The sequence below is a fragment of the Cydia amplana genome, chromosome 25 (genome assembly GCF_948474715.1).
Source record: "Cydia amplana chromosome 25, ilCydAmpl1.1, whole genome shotgun sequence".
Lineage (NCBI taxonomy): Eukaryota > Metazoa > Arthropoda > Insecta > Lepidoptera > Tortricidae > Cydia > Cydia amplana.
Genome location: NC_086093.1, coordinates 5,371,209 through 5,385,963, shown reverse-complemented (window position 1 = coordinate 5,385,963; position 14,755 = coordinate 5,371,209). Strand labels below are relative to the sequence as shown.

Below are 14,755 nucleotides of genomic sequence, written 5' to 3'. Positions count from 1 at the left end.
CGACGCCGATGCTGATGTTAATTTGGACGGCACTGCAATTTGTTTTAAAAAGGTCGTTAGGAAGCGCAATAAGCGTAAAGCTGCGACACCACCATCGCTGACATCTCCTTCCAGTAATTTTAACTCCCCTGTGTCTCTCTTATCTCAGGAGGATGATAATTCTAAGCGCCCTCGTAATCAGGGAGATAGACCTTCACCACGGCCTCTTTCTCAAGCTGAGGAGACCAATCCTCCTCCCAATACCCAAAATGAACAACAACCAAAGAAGTTTCCTCGTCCTCCGGTTCTTGTCCTCAAGGATAAGAGTCGGTGGATGAAGTTGTCAACGGAGGCGAATAATAGAGGGATTGGTTTCCTCAGTGCTCGACCTATCTCTGACGAGGGAGGCTGGCGCTGTGGTGGAATAGAGATCACCACTCAGACTCCTGACCAGTATAGGGCATGGGTCAAACTTATGAAAGATGGGTACTATACTTATCGTTACAAAGATGACGCACAACTCAGAGTCGTCGTTAAACGCCTCCCGGTTGAGATCGGCGACGACGAAATTCTAGAAGACCTTAGAAGGCAAGGCTTTCCCATTCGAGAAATACACCGCATGCGTCGTGCACGCGGACGTGAGCCATTTGACGCGGTCTTAGTAATATTGGATAAAACCCCTAAAGGTAAAGACATCTTTAACGTCTCCGACGTCTGTGGCTTAAAAGGGCTGAAGGTAGAACGCCCTTATAAGAATGGCCGTATCCCGCAGTGTCACAACTGTCAGTATTACGGGCATACTGCCCGATATTGTTTCCTGCCTTCCAGATGTGTGAAGTGTCTTGAAGACCACCATACCAGACAGTGTACACGCACCAAAGAATCTGTGGACCCGGTGCGATGCACTCTCTGTAAAGGCGTACATACCGCTAACTATGGTGGTTGTCCTATGGCACCCCAAGCGAATAAAACCAGAAACCCGTGGCGTAATGCTCGTAATGCTGGTATTCCCCGTAATAGTAGTAAAAATAATAACTATCGTGACTTTGACTACAACCCGGCTGACTTTCCCACCTTGAGAGTTAGAAGTTGCGACCCAGCTCCCGACCTTCAGACAAATCCAGTAGTCATTTCTTCGTCGCACAGAGACCTGCCCAATACACCACTCAATCTGAGAGTCTCCTCTACCCCCATAGTCCCGCAAGTGGAAACTTCATGTACCTTTAAAACTCCACAGTTTAAAGCACCGACCATTAAGCCTGCTTCACGCTCTAACACGAGAGCTCTTTGTTCAACCTCCAGTGAGGATCTCACTGCAGATTTACGATTTGTTTTCAACCTAGCCAACTCCATCGATATTGAAGAGGTCTGCGAACTCGCTGCCGAGTTTCGCAGAGTGTCTTCTCCGATGGAGCAACTTGCTCTTCTCGCCAAACATGCCGCTCTACTCAAGGCGATTAAATTACTTAATAGGCCATAATGGAGAACACAAGATCTCGACTGAAACCTAAATCGCTAACTATTGGCGTTTTTAACGCAAATGGTATTCGATACAAAAGAGATGAAGTGGCTCTATTCCTCAAAGAACATAATGTTGATATTTTTTTGGTTCAGGAATCCTTCCTGAAACCCAACATAAGGGATCCACGTATAGCCAATTACGTTCTTATCCGAAATGATAGGCTTTCTGACAAGGGCGGTGGTACCCTCATTTATTATAGGCGCGCATTACATGCCTCACCGGTTGACATTCCAAATTTGATTGATCTGGAGGTTTCAGCATGTCGCATTGCGCTTACGGGTCACAGACCTATCACCATTATCTCTGCCTATTTATCACCGAACAAAACAGTTCGTCAGGCTGATTTGGAAGCTGTGTTTGGGATTGATGACTCGGTCATTTTGGCTGGAGACCTCAACTCCAAACATCAGCTCTGGAACTGTAATGTAACAATGACTAATGGACGGTTACTGTACAGACTGACTGACAATCTTGGCGTTGACATAATAGCTCCAATGGAGCCGACTCATTTTCCGTCAATAGTTGAACACAGACCTGAAATTCTTGACATTGCTCTTTTCAAGGGTGTGTCCCTTCGTCTTCGCGCCATCGAGGTCGTTCATGAGCTGACTTCCGACCACAGGCCATTAATCATAGCGCTCGGACCTGACCCAGATAGCGCACCTTCCTTTAAGTCTATTACTGACTGGGAGGAAGTGCGCAAATCTCTCGAGAGACATGACTCTCCACTCAACGACATTGGCTTAAATGGCATCTATACTGTCGAGCAGACTGACGCAGCAATTGGATCTCTCACCAGTGGTCTTCGTACAGTTATTAATAACTGCTCCAGGCAGGTTCCTAATGGAGGGGAACAACGCTGGCGCTTGCCAGAGTATCTTAGAGAACTGGTGAGGGCGAAAAATGCTGCCACTAGGGCATACGACGCATTCCCGTCTCCTTCTAATAAGAACGCTTTAAACCGCATTCAGACTCATCTGAAGCGGCAGCTGGCTTCTTATAGGAACGAGCGATGGGACAGCACACTAAGAGAGATCACACCTAGCCATCAGGCTTTCTGGAGGCTGGTGAGATCTCTAAAAACGGACGGCATTGCATCTATGCCACCGTTGACTCGACCTGACGGACAAGGACCCGCTTTTGATGACTCGGAGAAGGCTGAGTGTCTGGCTGTTAGCCTTGAAGGTCAGTGTTCTCCAAGTAATCAGCCGACTGACGAGAACCATGTTAAAATGGTAACTGAGGAGTTAACTCAGAAGGCCACAACCCCACTCGAACTGACACCGCTCCCCGAGGTAACTATGACGGAACTGAAGATGCAGATCCGAAGACTCAAGTTACGCAAGGCTCCTGGGTCTGACGGAATCACCAATAAATTAATCAAAACGCTACCCGACAGAATCCTCTCTCTCCTACTCATCATTTACAACGTTGCTCTCATCCACTGCCATTTCCCATCATGTTGGAAGGAGGCTGACGTCATTGGCATCCCCAAACCCGGTAAACCCCGTACGGACCCAGTTAGTTACCGCCCGATCAGTCTTCTTCAAACTTTGGGTAAGCTTTATGAACGCATTATACTTACCCGTATTCACACTCATCTTTCTGCTCATAACATCATCATACCTGAACAATTCGGGTTCAGGGCTAGTCATTCATGTGTCCATCAAGTTCACCGTCTTGTGGAGCACATCCTCTTTTGGATGACTAGCGGGCGCCATGCGATCCCTACTGGAGCGATCTTCCTTGATATAGCGAAGGCCTTTGATAAGGTGTGGCATCCGGGCTTGCTATACAAACTCTACAATATTGGATTGCCCAATCGGCTTGTCCGGTTGATAGAGAACTTCCTCACAGCCAGATGTTTTCGCTATAAAGTAGAAGGATCGCGTTCCGCCTTTCATCCAATTAAGGCCGGCGTCCCACAAGGTTCATGTCTTTCCCCAACTCTCTTCGCCATCTACATCAACGACATTCCAAAACTTCCTGACACTCATTATGCTCTGTTTGCCGATGATACGGCAATTTATGTCACATCCCCCTGTATTGCTCGGGTTGCTCAACTCCTGCAGTCTGCATCTGATGCTCTTGGGCATTGGTGCAGATTGTGGCGAGTTGAAGTCAATCCGGACAAAAGTGTAGGGGTCATATTTTCACGCACTACATTATATAAATCCTTAATATCATCCATTTCCAACATCACCCTCTTCGATCGTCCCATTCCATGGCGAGATGAGGCCAGATACCTCGGGGTAGTTCTAGACAAACGGTTAAACTTCCATCGACATATTAAGACAGTACGCGATCGTGCAGCTTATTATGTATGCCGACTTCACTGCCTTCTTAACAAGAAGAGCAAGTTATCGGTCCGCAGTAAGCTGCACATCTACAAAGTGTGTATCCGCACAGTATTCTCATATGCCTCGGTTGCTTTCGCCCAGGCCTCCCCCCGCCAGCTGAAGAGCCTACAGGTTCTCCAAAACAAATTCTTGCGGAAGTTGGTCGGGGCACCGTGGTATGTGAGAAACAATGATTTGCACAAGGACTTAAGACTGACAACTGTGGCTCAACACTTTAAAGTGTTGAGCAGACGCTACTTTGACAAAGCGTCCAATCACGTCAACGATCTAATAAGTCATGCCTCGGAGTACACTCCCGAGCTTCCGCCCAGAAAACGTGTGCGTCGCCCGAGGCATGTCTTGTTGGATCCAGACGATCAAACAACGTTGGACCAAATAAGAGAGGCAGAAATTGACAAAGGCGGGTTTGTGACGAATAGTGGGAATAATTCTCCTACTATTCGTTACAAACCTAACCTGCGCAGACCTGTGGGGTACTACTCTACCCGCCCCCATTGGGAAAAGACCAGGAACTCATAACTCAAAACTTCTGTACAACTCAAAACATTCTGTACCTAGCGTTATTGTTTTTGCTACAAATTAACTTCTCTTCTCTTCTCTATTCTTGCTTTTCTCTTTTCTTACTCCTGTGAATTTCCTTTCCCTTTCGTCCTTGGTGGTGACGTGGCCCTTACGGCCACGTTACCAATCTTCTCCCAACAAGAGCAGTCGCTGGTCACAAGGTCGACCAAACTGCATACTAATTAAAAAAAAAAAAAAAAAAAAAAAAAAAAAAAAAAAGTCACCCTCAAACTGTCAAAGCGGCACAATCACCTATCAATTCGCTTATCGAGTTTATTTTCTTCTAGAACTTGCACGTATATACGTTATCTCAATAACTGCAGGTAAATAACCTAATTTCCAATCCAAATTCTTAATCCCTTTCTTACTGGATCCTTAGCAACGTTCGATGCTTCAATCTTTACATAGATATTCAACATAACCTAAAGGAAACTACAACTTTATTTATACTTCTTTTTAGGACCATGGCTCAAGGTTTGACTAACGAAGAGGTCGAGGCCCTCTGTCTGAAGCCTCATGAAGGAACTAAGGTAAATATTTATAATGATTTTTTATGACTATCTTTTTCTCTAAGTGGTAAAGATAAGAAAATCAAGTGTCCACTTCACTTGATTTTTGACATCTGACTTCAACATAGAAGGTAGCATCCTAATGCTAGATTCATGGACTTCAAACTCAGGTAAATCCATCTGTCACATTATGCGATTTTGGTAATAAGAATGTGATGTGCTGCTTGAGCAGGAGTCACATATCCTCTCGGCCTGAAGGGCTGGAGAGGTTTATCGAGCTAGTCTCAGATTTGGGAGAAAGGGGACTTACGGGTTGTGAATACAAACACGGATAGTACACTGATATAGACGGGGCTTTATGACGTTTATTGTAAACACTTATTAACTACTCTTATCACTAACTAATCCCGATCGGTCGGGGACTATACGGTAGCGGGTCGATACGCGGGTTCCCTAGGTAACACGGACGTAAGGGAATGATAGGGAAGATCGGGGACAGGAATAACGCCGGCCGGCGGTGTCCGCTACAGGCCCTGCGTATGCGGATGTTGGGGATTCACTGGCGGGCGGTGACCGCTCCAGCCCGTGACGGAAGGGAATACACTGGCGGGCGGATAGCCGCTCCAGCCCATGTCAGGATACCACTGGCAGGCGGTGACCGCTCCAGCCCGTGGGGGAAGGGAAGAGCCTGGCCTAGGCGCACGTATTCCACCCCGGCCGCGACTGGCGGGACTGTGCGCTGCGCGTGCTTATATAGCTCCGTCGGTGTTCCCCTCCGTCGCGCCCCGCGCGGGGCCGTCGTGTTGGTGTGGCCGGATTCCGCTCTGGGCGCGTCGCTGCGGTGACATGGGGCGCTGGTGACGGTTTTTTTTTTAAGATTGAACGATAATGTTGCCAGGCAAAATTATTTTAAAGCTAGAATCCTTAACATGGCTATGTCACAAGAAGAAAAATTTTTATTTTAAAATAAAACTAAAATAATGAACACAAGGCAATTTATTTTTAACTAAATTCATAAAATGTCTTACACCACCAGGACTTCATGTTCCAACAAACCATGTACCGCATCAAGGACCCCCGCAAGTCACTCCCGTTCTACACCGGCGTGCTGGGGATGATCCTCCTCAAGAAACTGGACTTCCCCGCTATGAAGTTCTCTCTGTACTTCATGGGTTATGAGAACCCGGCCGAGGTGCCGCAGGATGAGGCAAAAAGGCTGACTTGGGCTACGACAAGGAAAGCTACGCTGGAGTTGACACAGTAAGGTTTCAATATCACCCTTCTCCTTTGACACATTCGCCGCCAGGAACCCACCTGGTGGGCGCTCGTGAACGTTGCTCAGATGTCGGATGACCCATAGACGACCAGTTTCTGGGGTAGTGCGCCGTTTTTTGTCTAGCAGTGAATGTGTTAAAGCTTTGGCAGTTATACTTGCTGTGTATCTGGTTTTGAAGGTCAGATGGTAGCCTCGTTTATAAAAACTAGTTCCTGGGGCCAATTTTCGGAATTAAGTTTCTAAATACTATGCTCGCTAGGCTAGGGTGCAACCAAAATGCTAAGAATGCTTCGCCTTTGTTGTATTTAATTTCCTCTGTAGCTGTGCGTTTCTCGTGTTTTTATTTCTATGTGCAATAAAGTATACCTATATAATTATACATACGTCGGGACAATAAATGTTCAAAGTGGTTTAAGATTAATCATTTGGGGCTTGTTAAAATGCTGATCTATTAATTTTCAATTAGAAACAAAGTATTCCAACTAGGTAGTAATTACTGCTGTGGAATGTAAAGATTGTTAAACATAATGTGCAGATTTGCGTAATGTGGCCTGGGTGTCATGTAGCCTTCACAAACTGGAATATGATACCGGCTACTTTAGCCTATATCTAGATATACTTATTACTCGTATGAGTCAAACAAATATCTAGGAAAATTTAATTATTTGGGGCAGGAGCGGGTGGGGGCGGGCCATCGGTGAAGTTAGGGTACGCAGAGTACGCTACGCTATAGTTCGAGTTTGTAGGTTAAGATTAGATTGTAATTCTACTGACACTATAATATTTATAAGTTAAATGTTACTAACAACTGTTCTATGGATTTACATATCCGAAATAAATTTATTTTATTTATTATAGTGTTGCCAACCTAATTTTCTATGAATCGGGTTTGCTCATGTGCTTCGGTGAAGTAAAGTTGTATGTACAGCGTACAGCAATACAAGTTGGTAGTGCTGAGAATGAATAATTTAGTAGTAATGGTGCCGGCCTCGTCTGTCGTACCTATATATTTCATGGGTATGTAATTAGATCGGATTATTGATCGCAATAGGATTTGCAATTTAATACGAGAGTAGGCCCCCTGTTAAAGACAGTTTAATGACTTCCGATGATTACGATGGACGTGACGTTCAATAGTGGGGTTAAAAGTAAAGGGTTAACCACGATTTAAGGAAATGTTGTTTATTTCAGTAACTGGGGCACCGAGAGCGACGACTCGAGCTACCACAACGGCAACAGCGAGCCCCGTGGCTACGGGCACATCGGTATATTAGTGCCTGATGTAGAGGCGGCCTGCGCTAAGTAAGTCGAGTCGACTGAAGGGCCGCGTCAAAGAGAATTTAGTATAGAGGCTGATTGTCAAAGTAAATTTTGCAGTCAGCAAATTTACTGCCATCTTTCGACACATGATCAAAATTTTTAGATCGCCATTTGATTTTGATCCTTATTCTTTCACTGATATGTGTTAAGGCCTGTCTCCATATTGCGCGGCAAACTATCGAACATTGGCTCGCGAGGCAGCCGCGCGCAATGGATACCGGGTTGGCTCGCGAGCCAACTCGATCAGATCGCGTTGGCTCGCGAGCCAACCCGGTATCCATTGCGCGCGGCTGCCTCGCGAGCCAATGTTCGATAGTTTGCCGCGCAATATGGAGACGGGCCTTTAAATATCAAAAAATGGCGCCACCTACTCGAGTATAGGCCAAAGGTATGGGGCCATTGCTCGAAAAGATTATGTCGTCAGCCACTAGTACTTAATGGAGGATCATGTTTTCTGAATAAAAACAAAAATAAATAATTATATAAAAAATATTACAGATTCGAGGAGCAGGGAGTGAAGTTCATCAAGCGCCCGCAGGACGGGACCATGAAGGGCCTGGCCTTCATCCAGGACCCCGACGGTTACTGGATCGAGATCTTCAAGGCCATGTAAAAATACTTACGGAGCATTCCACGAGAATGTCGCTTACGAAATGCGGATCCCTTATACATATGTACGTATATAAGGGATCCTGTATATGAACATTTCTATGATAGTCTAATTGCGGTCTATCTAATTCTAAAGTCACTTTATTCGTGGTTTATTTTTGTAGTAACTAATGATGTGCCATCTAAATCATCTAATAAAAATCATTATACCTAAATTATTTCGGCCCAAAGTGTTATAAAGATTATTATTAATAAGAAAAAGTGAGAATTTAAATTTTGTATCATGTTATGTAATAAAATATATACGTTAAACGTGTTTCCTTTTTTACTTAGTAACCTGTATTTAAAGTGTCATTTTATGGAACTTGTTAACTATGTAAACAAGTCACTAGTAAATTAACGTTCAGAGACAATTTTAATATGGCGGTTTGTTTACATATAGTTAGCAAGTTCCATAGAATGACACTACTAGTTGCATTGCATGCCCTATCTTCTCACACTAATAGTTCCGTCGTATCGTCGATAAAAACTTAAAGGAAATAAAATGAACCATAATATTTAGTTTTATTAAATATTTCAAATTATTCAAAGATTAACTGAGATCATTATTGTTAACAATAACATGAACACGTGTACAAATAAAACTTAAATATATGGTTAGTACTTATTGAACACTATAAAATTTCATTTTATTTAATAATTAAAGTGTGTCAAAGGACTGTTTTATTTCAAACATAGAAGGAGAGAGTCATACTATCTTTGTCTTACACTAGTAAGAGCACCCAAAAGAAAAGGATGAGTATAGTTTTTTTTGTTTCTATTTACTGACAAATTGCTTTGACCATCTATACCTATAGGAATAATAAATTAATTGTAATGTTTTTTTTGCACAATCTGATTAAATCAGGTGGTGTGGACTCAATAATAAAATTGGCGTATAATATTCCTTGTCCTAAACGACGTTTGGTTTGCATATCACTACATAGTATTATTTATTGTAAGGATTATTAAATTCTTTTAATTTAATATATTTCGAAGGTTTCTCGTGGTGAACCTTTCTAAGGTGCCTCCTTACACCATCTTGCCGTGGAAACCTCTTATAGCATATTTCACAAGCAAATGGTCTCTCCCCAGTGTGTACTCGATAATGTTTCTTTAATTCAGCGATAACTGGATACGCTTTATCACACACATCGCAAGTGTGAGGCATACTTTTAGAATGCATTCGTCGGATATGAACTGCTAAGGCCGATTTATGTTTGAATTGCTGTCCGCACACTTCACACGAGTGTCGTTTAAAGTCCTCGTGAACTTTCATGTGATCTTGCAAACTTTTTTTCATTCTGAAGTTCTTATGACATATTTCGCATTCGAAAGGTCTTTCTTCGGAGTGTGTCTCTCTGTGATTTCTTAAAATACCTTTTGTTGAAAATCGTTTGCTACATAATTCACACATAAATGGCCTGTCTTCAGTCCGCCCTTCCTTTTTGGCTTCTTCCTCCCTTTTTTGCTCAGCGTGCTTTTCCATGTGTTTATTTAATGTCCCCTGTAGTGCAAATCGTTTCCCGCAAATGTCGCAACAGAACTGCTTGTCCATAACTTGGTTGTGTTTTTCCAATAAATGTTTCTTCAAGCTATATCTATAGCGGAACTTAGTTTCACAAGTTGCACAGGTATAAGGCTTTTCCCCCGTGTGTACGCGCATATGTACATTTAAATTCTCCTTTATTATGAATCGTTTACTACACAGAAGGCATGCGTGCTTATAATCCTCAGTGTGAACTTTCAAATGTAGATTTAAAGCGCCTTTCGATGTGTACCCTTTATTGCATTTTTCACACTTAAAAGGTTTCCCTCCAGAATGGTCAAATTTATGATTATTCAAGGCAAACTGCGTATTAAACTTCCTTTCACAAATATCGCAAGTGAATGGATAATCACCGGAATGATTTTTTTTATGAGTGTTTAAGGCGCTTTCCTCTGCAAATTGTTTTCTGCATATATCACATGTAAAGTCATCAGTTTCATCAGCAAATTCTGATTTGCATGTAATCTCTCCCGGCTCCACGCTACTAGGATCATATTTCAAATGTTTCCTCATATGAACGGTTAAGTGGCCTTTTTGTCTGAAAGTTTTGTTGCATAAGTCACACGAATACGGTCTTGCACCTGTATGCCCACGCATATGTACAACGTATTGATTTTTTTGTATAAATCGCGTACCACACACTTCGCAGGAGAATTTGAACTTCCCTATGTGATATGCGTAATGTGTGTTTAAGTGGCTCCTTTGTGCGAATTTTTTGTCGCATACATTGCACGAGTAAGGTTTCTCTCCAGTGTGGGAGCGGCGATGGATAATGAGTCTGGTTTTAGCGTTTGTATTCTCGAACTTTTTGTGGCATATGTCGCACTCGTGCACTTTATTGCGGCCAGAAGCTCGAGCCGGCTTGGAGTCGTCGAGATCGGTGACGGTATCCGCCGGTGAAGTGTCGCGGTTGCTCGCGGTAGAAACGGGCTTCGCTGAAGGCCCTGGTGGCCCGCCGTATATGGCCACTAGGACAATAAGAATTAAAGCTTAAAATCAGGTAGTGTTCACGAAATACGTGTAAGAGATCCTATCGAGACGCTTAATCTGTCAGCTCCCACGGCTCATATATAACCAGAACCAGAACAGAACAGATTGTATGAGCCAGAACGCTTATGGTAACGTCATATCGTGGGATTCGACAGGTTAATCTTAATATTTAAAGACAAACTAAAAACTACTTTATAGACATACTGACTACACACCTGATACGACCTCGCCGTCAGCCATCTCCACCTCCGACTTCTCCAGCTTGATATCACCTGCAGCACAAACTTTTATTTTATATATGGCAACTAGACCCACCCAACTATAACAGTGATTAAAAAATTTCACTATTTTTACACATAATTAGTTATTTCGAACCACTCTGTCTCACTAGTATACTTTGTACAGTATTTGTCTAGCCTCGTGCCGCCCAATGTACATGTACATTAGGATGTACACTCAGTTTCGATGGAATGTCAACCTTAACTAAAAAAAAAGTAGGTAGCATTTCATTTGTCTCGTAAACTTTTCGAACAAATGAAATTCAACCCAATTGATAATACAACAAGATTCAAACTTCCTTGGCCATATTTGTATGGTGGGCGGCACGACTGGCACGAAGCTAGAATCCTTAAGAGTAACACGAATCCACCACCAGAAATCCGCTCACATACATTCAAAACAAAAATAGTTTTAAAAGTTGATTTTAAAACAACATTCTGAAATAACATGAAATTTAATGTTAATATTCAAGTACATAATACCTGCACTTACATTTGATGGTCTCATCTCCAGCCGCTTTCTCCAACTTAATTTTGAACTTGTCACCTGAAACAAGGATAAATAAATATCTCAAGCGCAGTACTAAGAGTTTGACTAAGCTTTATGGAAAAAATGAGTTAAAAGTAATTTTACAAAGTAAGTTCTTTAAACTGGTACCTAACCAGCTTTTATTATATATTTATATACATATTTTAATGTGATCGGATTAGAATATCTTACAAAACTTTGCAATTTAAAATGTCTCTTTAACACCAGTTTCCTATTTTTGTATATTATTATTATTTTAACTTTATTGCACAATAAAAAATAGCACAAATGGCAGACTTAATACCTTAAGGCATTATTAAGCATCAAGGCATTATATTGTTGTTTTAGATCACATGAAGTTCAAGTTAAAGTTAATTTTATACAAAAATAACTACCCCTAGTTCCATGGAATCAAATCTTATAATATTTTGTAAGAAGTCCACCTGAGAAACTTTTTAAAAATCAATTTATTATGTTGTAGTATTCCATAGTTTCATTAACTGCAGAGGAAACACGGAGAACAAGGAAGTCCAATCATCTGTTTCAAGCTTGTATGTGTAATATCTTACTGGTAGAGAGTACTCCCTTGAACCGAGCATGCAGTTCAGTCTGGCAGCGCTGCACTTGCAGCTTAAAGTCGTTCGCGTCCCGCAGCCGCCCCACGCACACCTCGCAGATACCACACTCTTCATTTCCTATACCGAGCTGCAAGATAACATACTAGATAAATTAACACAACATAATTAACTGGTACCAACTTTGCAATGTTACAAGTACAAGTCACGGCACGTCTACACTGGCTGTTTTGTGCGCGAGGGAATGCCTCGCGCGCGTATGCTCGCTCTGTGTGGACCCGGTTATTTAGGAATAGATATAAGCAATCTATTCAATAACTAAATTTATTGGTTACATTTTTGTTGTAAAAAAAAAACATTTAATAGGCTAAAGCACCAATAGGACTGGTTGATTGAGAAATGGATGCATCAAATAAAACTATAAAATCCTGCAATGTAAGCAAATCACGATATAGCTACAGAAAGTTATATGTAATCCAAACATAATCGTAATAATATTTCTCGATGAAGTTGCTATATTTACATTAATATCGAAGCAGGCTTTCAGCATGTCGTAATATATTTCTGTTTTGCCGAGATGTTTATACACAGTCTTGAGTCCCTTCTCTGGTGGCCGCACCAGGCAGCAGCTACACGAGTGCAACTCCTCCATTTTCTTACTTGGGAATCACTACGGTTATCATTTACAACAGAAATTTACTTTTTCAATACGAAAGATATATCGATCGATCGTAAACTTGGCGATTTTTTTTTTTTTTTTGTTAGAATGGCTTTTGCTGCCAGGGCACTTTGCCAATGTCAAGTTTAGTTATAATATAAGGACAAACTGAGGAGTGCACCTAATATGATTTAGCCCAGAATTTTGAATTTAGAGAATTATACACATAAAGATAGTTTTAATAATATAACATTAGCAATAAACACATATAGCTGAACATACATAAGAAATATTTATAGACTTATATTATTTTTATCAATAAAATATGCCAACAGTTTTAATACATTGGGTTCAGAACTAGCCAGAAGAGATTTGACATTACAGGGGAGGCAGACTTTGAATTTTATCAAGAGATCGTATAAGGAAAGACGGTTCAACGGACATTCGAAAAATATATGTTCAATTGTACCTACACCATACCCACATTGGCATTCCGGGCTACCTTTTACATTAATCCTAAATAGAAACTCCGGAGAGCACACATGACCCATTCTAAGGCGAATCAGAACACTTGTTACTTTTTTTTTGAACCTATGTTTATAAAACCAAGGTTTACGATAAATATTTTTTTGAATTTGAAAGAATTGTAATTTGTTATTAGAAACCCAAAGATCCGACCAAACAGAAAGTAGCTTTGATGATGAAACTACGTCCAAGTCCTTACTGAAGCATTTAAAAAAGGACCTACTACCATTTGTAGCCGCCTCTTTGGCAGCTTCATCTGCTTTTTCGTTACCGTGGATTCCTTTGTGGCTTGGAATCCATGATAACTGTACTTCTAAATTTAACAAGTGGCAAGAAAAAAGAGCTTCTTTAATTAGGCAAATTATAGGGGCTTTTGAGCAATTTTTGATAGAATTACAGGTAATGGCCTGGATCGAGCTTAAACTATCAGAAAAGATCACCGATTTGGGCACCTTGAGTTCTATTATATATTTAACTGCTTTCAAAATGGCTACGCATTCTCCGGTGAAGATAGAGCAAACTGAGGGAAGTTGAAATTTGTGGGTTGTCATCAAATTATCATGAATGAAGGCACATCCAACTAAACTATTGTTAGATTTTGAAGCATCCGAGAAGAGTAAATCCCATTCCTGCCACTTAGTTCTTACTGAAGACAGGAATCTGTCATTGACGTCAGTCGAACTACGGTTGACGCCAATGTTCACTGATTTCTGCTGGAACGTGAGGGCCTCGAAAGGAACTGTATAAATGGGGATCTTAGGGAATTTAGTTAAGGGAACCTCAATATTATTTAATCTAACTAGACTGGTAACAAGATTTGGTTTTGGTCTTCTCAGCCATAACCGATTCACATCAACATGGGATTGTAATATTTGAAGCTTTGGGAAGATAGGGTGGTTTTCTAATTGAGCAACACGGAATAAATATCTATCAGCTGGATACTGACGACGAATCTTTAAGGGGGGATCAGCGCATTCTACTTGAAGCGCTCTAATGGGGGAAGATCTCATGGCACCGGTAACTATTCTGAGGGCTTTAGATTGGATCCTATCTAGTTTCTTAAGATCTTTTTTGCGACACGGCTCAATTATAATAGAACCGAAATCGAGAAGAGACCTGACTAAGGCGTTATATAATAATTTCTGAGAATATGGGTGGGCTCCCTACCAGGAGCCAGATAGGGCCCGGATTATATTTAAAAAATGTTCACACTTTCCAATTGAACTTTTAATATGCTCGATCCATGATAATTTGGAATCAAAGATAACACCTAGAAATTTTACATTACTATGGACCGGGATGATTTGAGAACGAAAAAACACATTAATAGGAGGGCAATTTCGGCCTCTGAAAAAGACTAGAGCTGAGCTCTTAGAAGGAGACAAGTCTAAACCATGGGCCTCTAGCCAAAGACCCAAAGAGGCGAGAGAATTGTTTATGTAATGGGTCGCATCAACGACGTTCCTATGAGCCGAA

General features: G+C 41.6%; 2 protein-coding genes across 2 annotated transcripts; one reads left to right on the top strand and one right to left on the bottom strand.

Moving 5' to 3' along the window:
- Positions 1-4,871: 4,871 nt before the first annotated feature.
- Positions 4,872-8,195, top strand: LOC134659682 (lactoylglutathione lyase). The gene is made up of 4 exons (XM_063515366.1): positions 4,872-4,952; positions 5,968-6,191; positions 7,399-7,509; positions 8,026-8,195. The coding sequence occupies exons 1-4, from the start codon at positions 4,887-4,889 to the stop codon at positions 8,138-8,140; spliced, it is 516 nt and encodes a 171-aa protein (XP_063371436.1). The 5' UTR covers positions 4,872-4,886; the 3' UTR covers positions 8,141-8,195.
- A 913-nt stretch (positions 8,196-9,108) lies between these two features.
- On the bottom strand, positions 9,109-12,798 carry LOC134659666 (gastrula zinc finger protein XlCGF57.1-like). The gene is made up of 5 exons (XM_063515347.1): positions 12,620-12,798; positions 12,091-12,226; positions 11,486-11,539; positions 10,930-10,986; positions 9,109-10,692 (listed from the first exon to the last, which is right to left on the bottom strand). Exons 1-5 carry the CDS (start codon positions 12,746-12,748, stop codon positions 9,125-9,127), a joined length of 1,944 nt encoding a protein of 647 aa, XP_063371417.1. The 5' UTR covers positions 12,749-12,798; the 3' UTR covers positions 9,109-9,124.
- Between the last annotated feature and the right edge of the window lie 1,957 nt (positions 12,799-14,755).

Excerpts from the sequence above, each read along its gene's own strand:
- LOC134659682 (XM_063515366.1), top strand. The coding sequence starts at position 4,887 with ATGGCTCAAGGTTTGACTAACGAAGAGGTCGAGGCCCTCTGTCTGAAG. Across the intron at positions 4,953-5,967 it reads AGCCTCATGAAGGAACTAAG|GACTTCATGTTCCAACAAAC; the intron begins GTAAATATTTAT and ends TTACACCACCAG. Across the intron at positions 6,192-7,398 it reads GCTACGCTGGAGTTGACACA|TAACTGGGGCACCGAGAGCG; the intron begins GTAAGGTTTCAA and ends TGTTTATTTCAG.
- LOC134659666 (XM_063515347.1), bottom strand. The coding sequence starts at position 12,748 with ATGGAGGAGTTGCACTCGTGTAGCTGCTGCCTGGTGCGGCCACCAGAG. Across the intron at positions 12,227-12,619 it reads AAGCCTGCTTCGATATTAAT|CTCGGTATAGGAAATGAAGA; the intron begins GTAAATATAGCA and ends GTTATCTTGCAG. Across the intron at positions 11,540-12,090 it reads CAAGGGAGTACTCTCTACCA|GTGACAAGTTCAAAATTAAG; the intron begins GTAAGATATTAC and ends TCCTTGTTTCAG.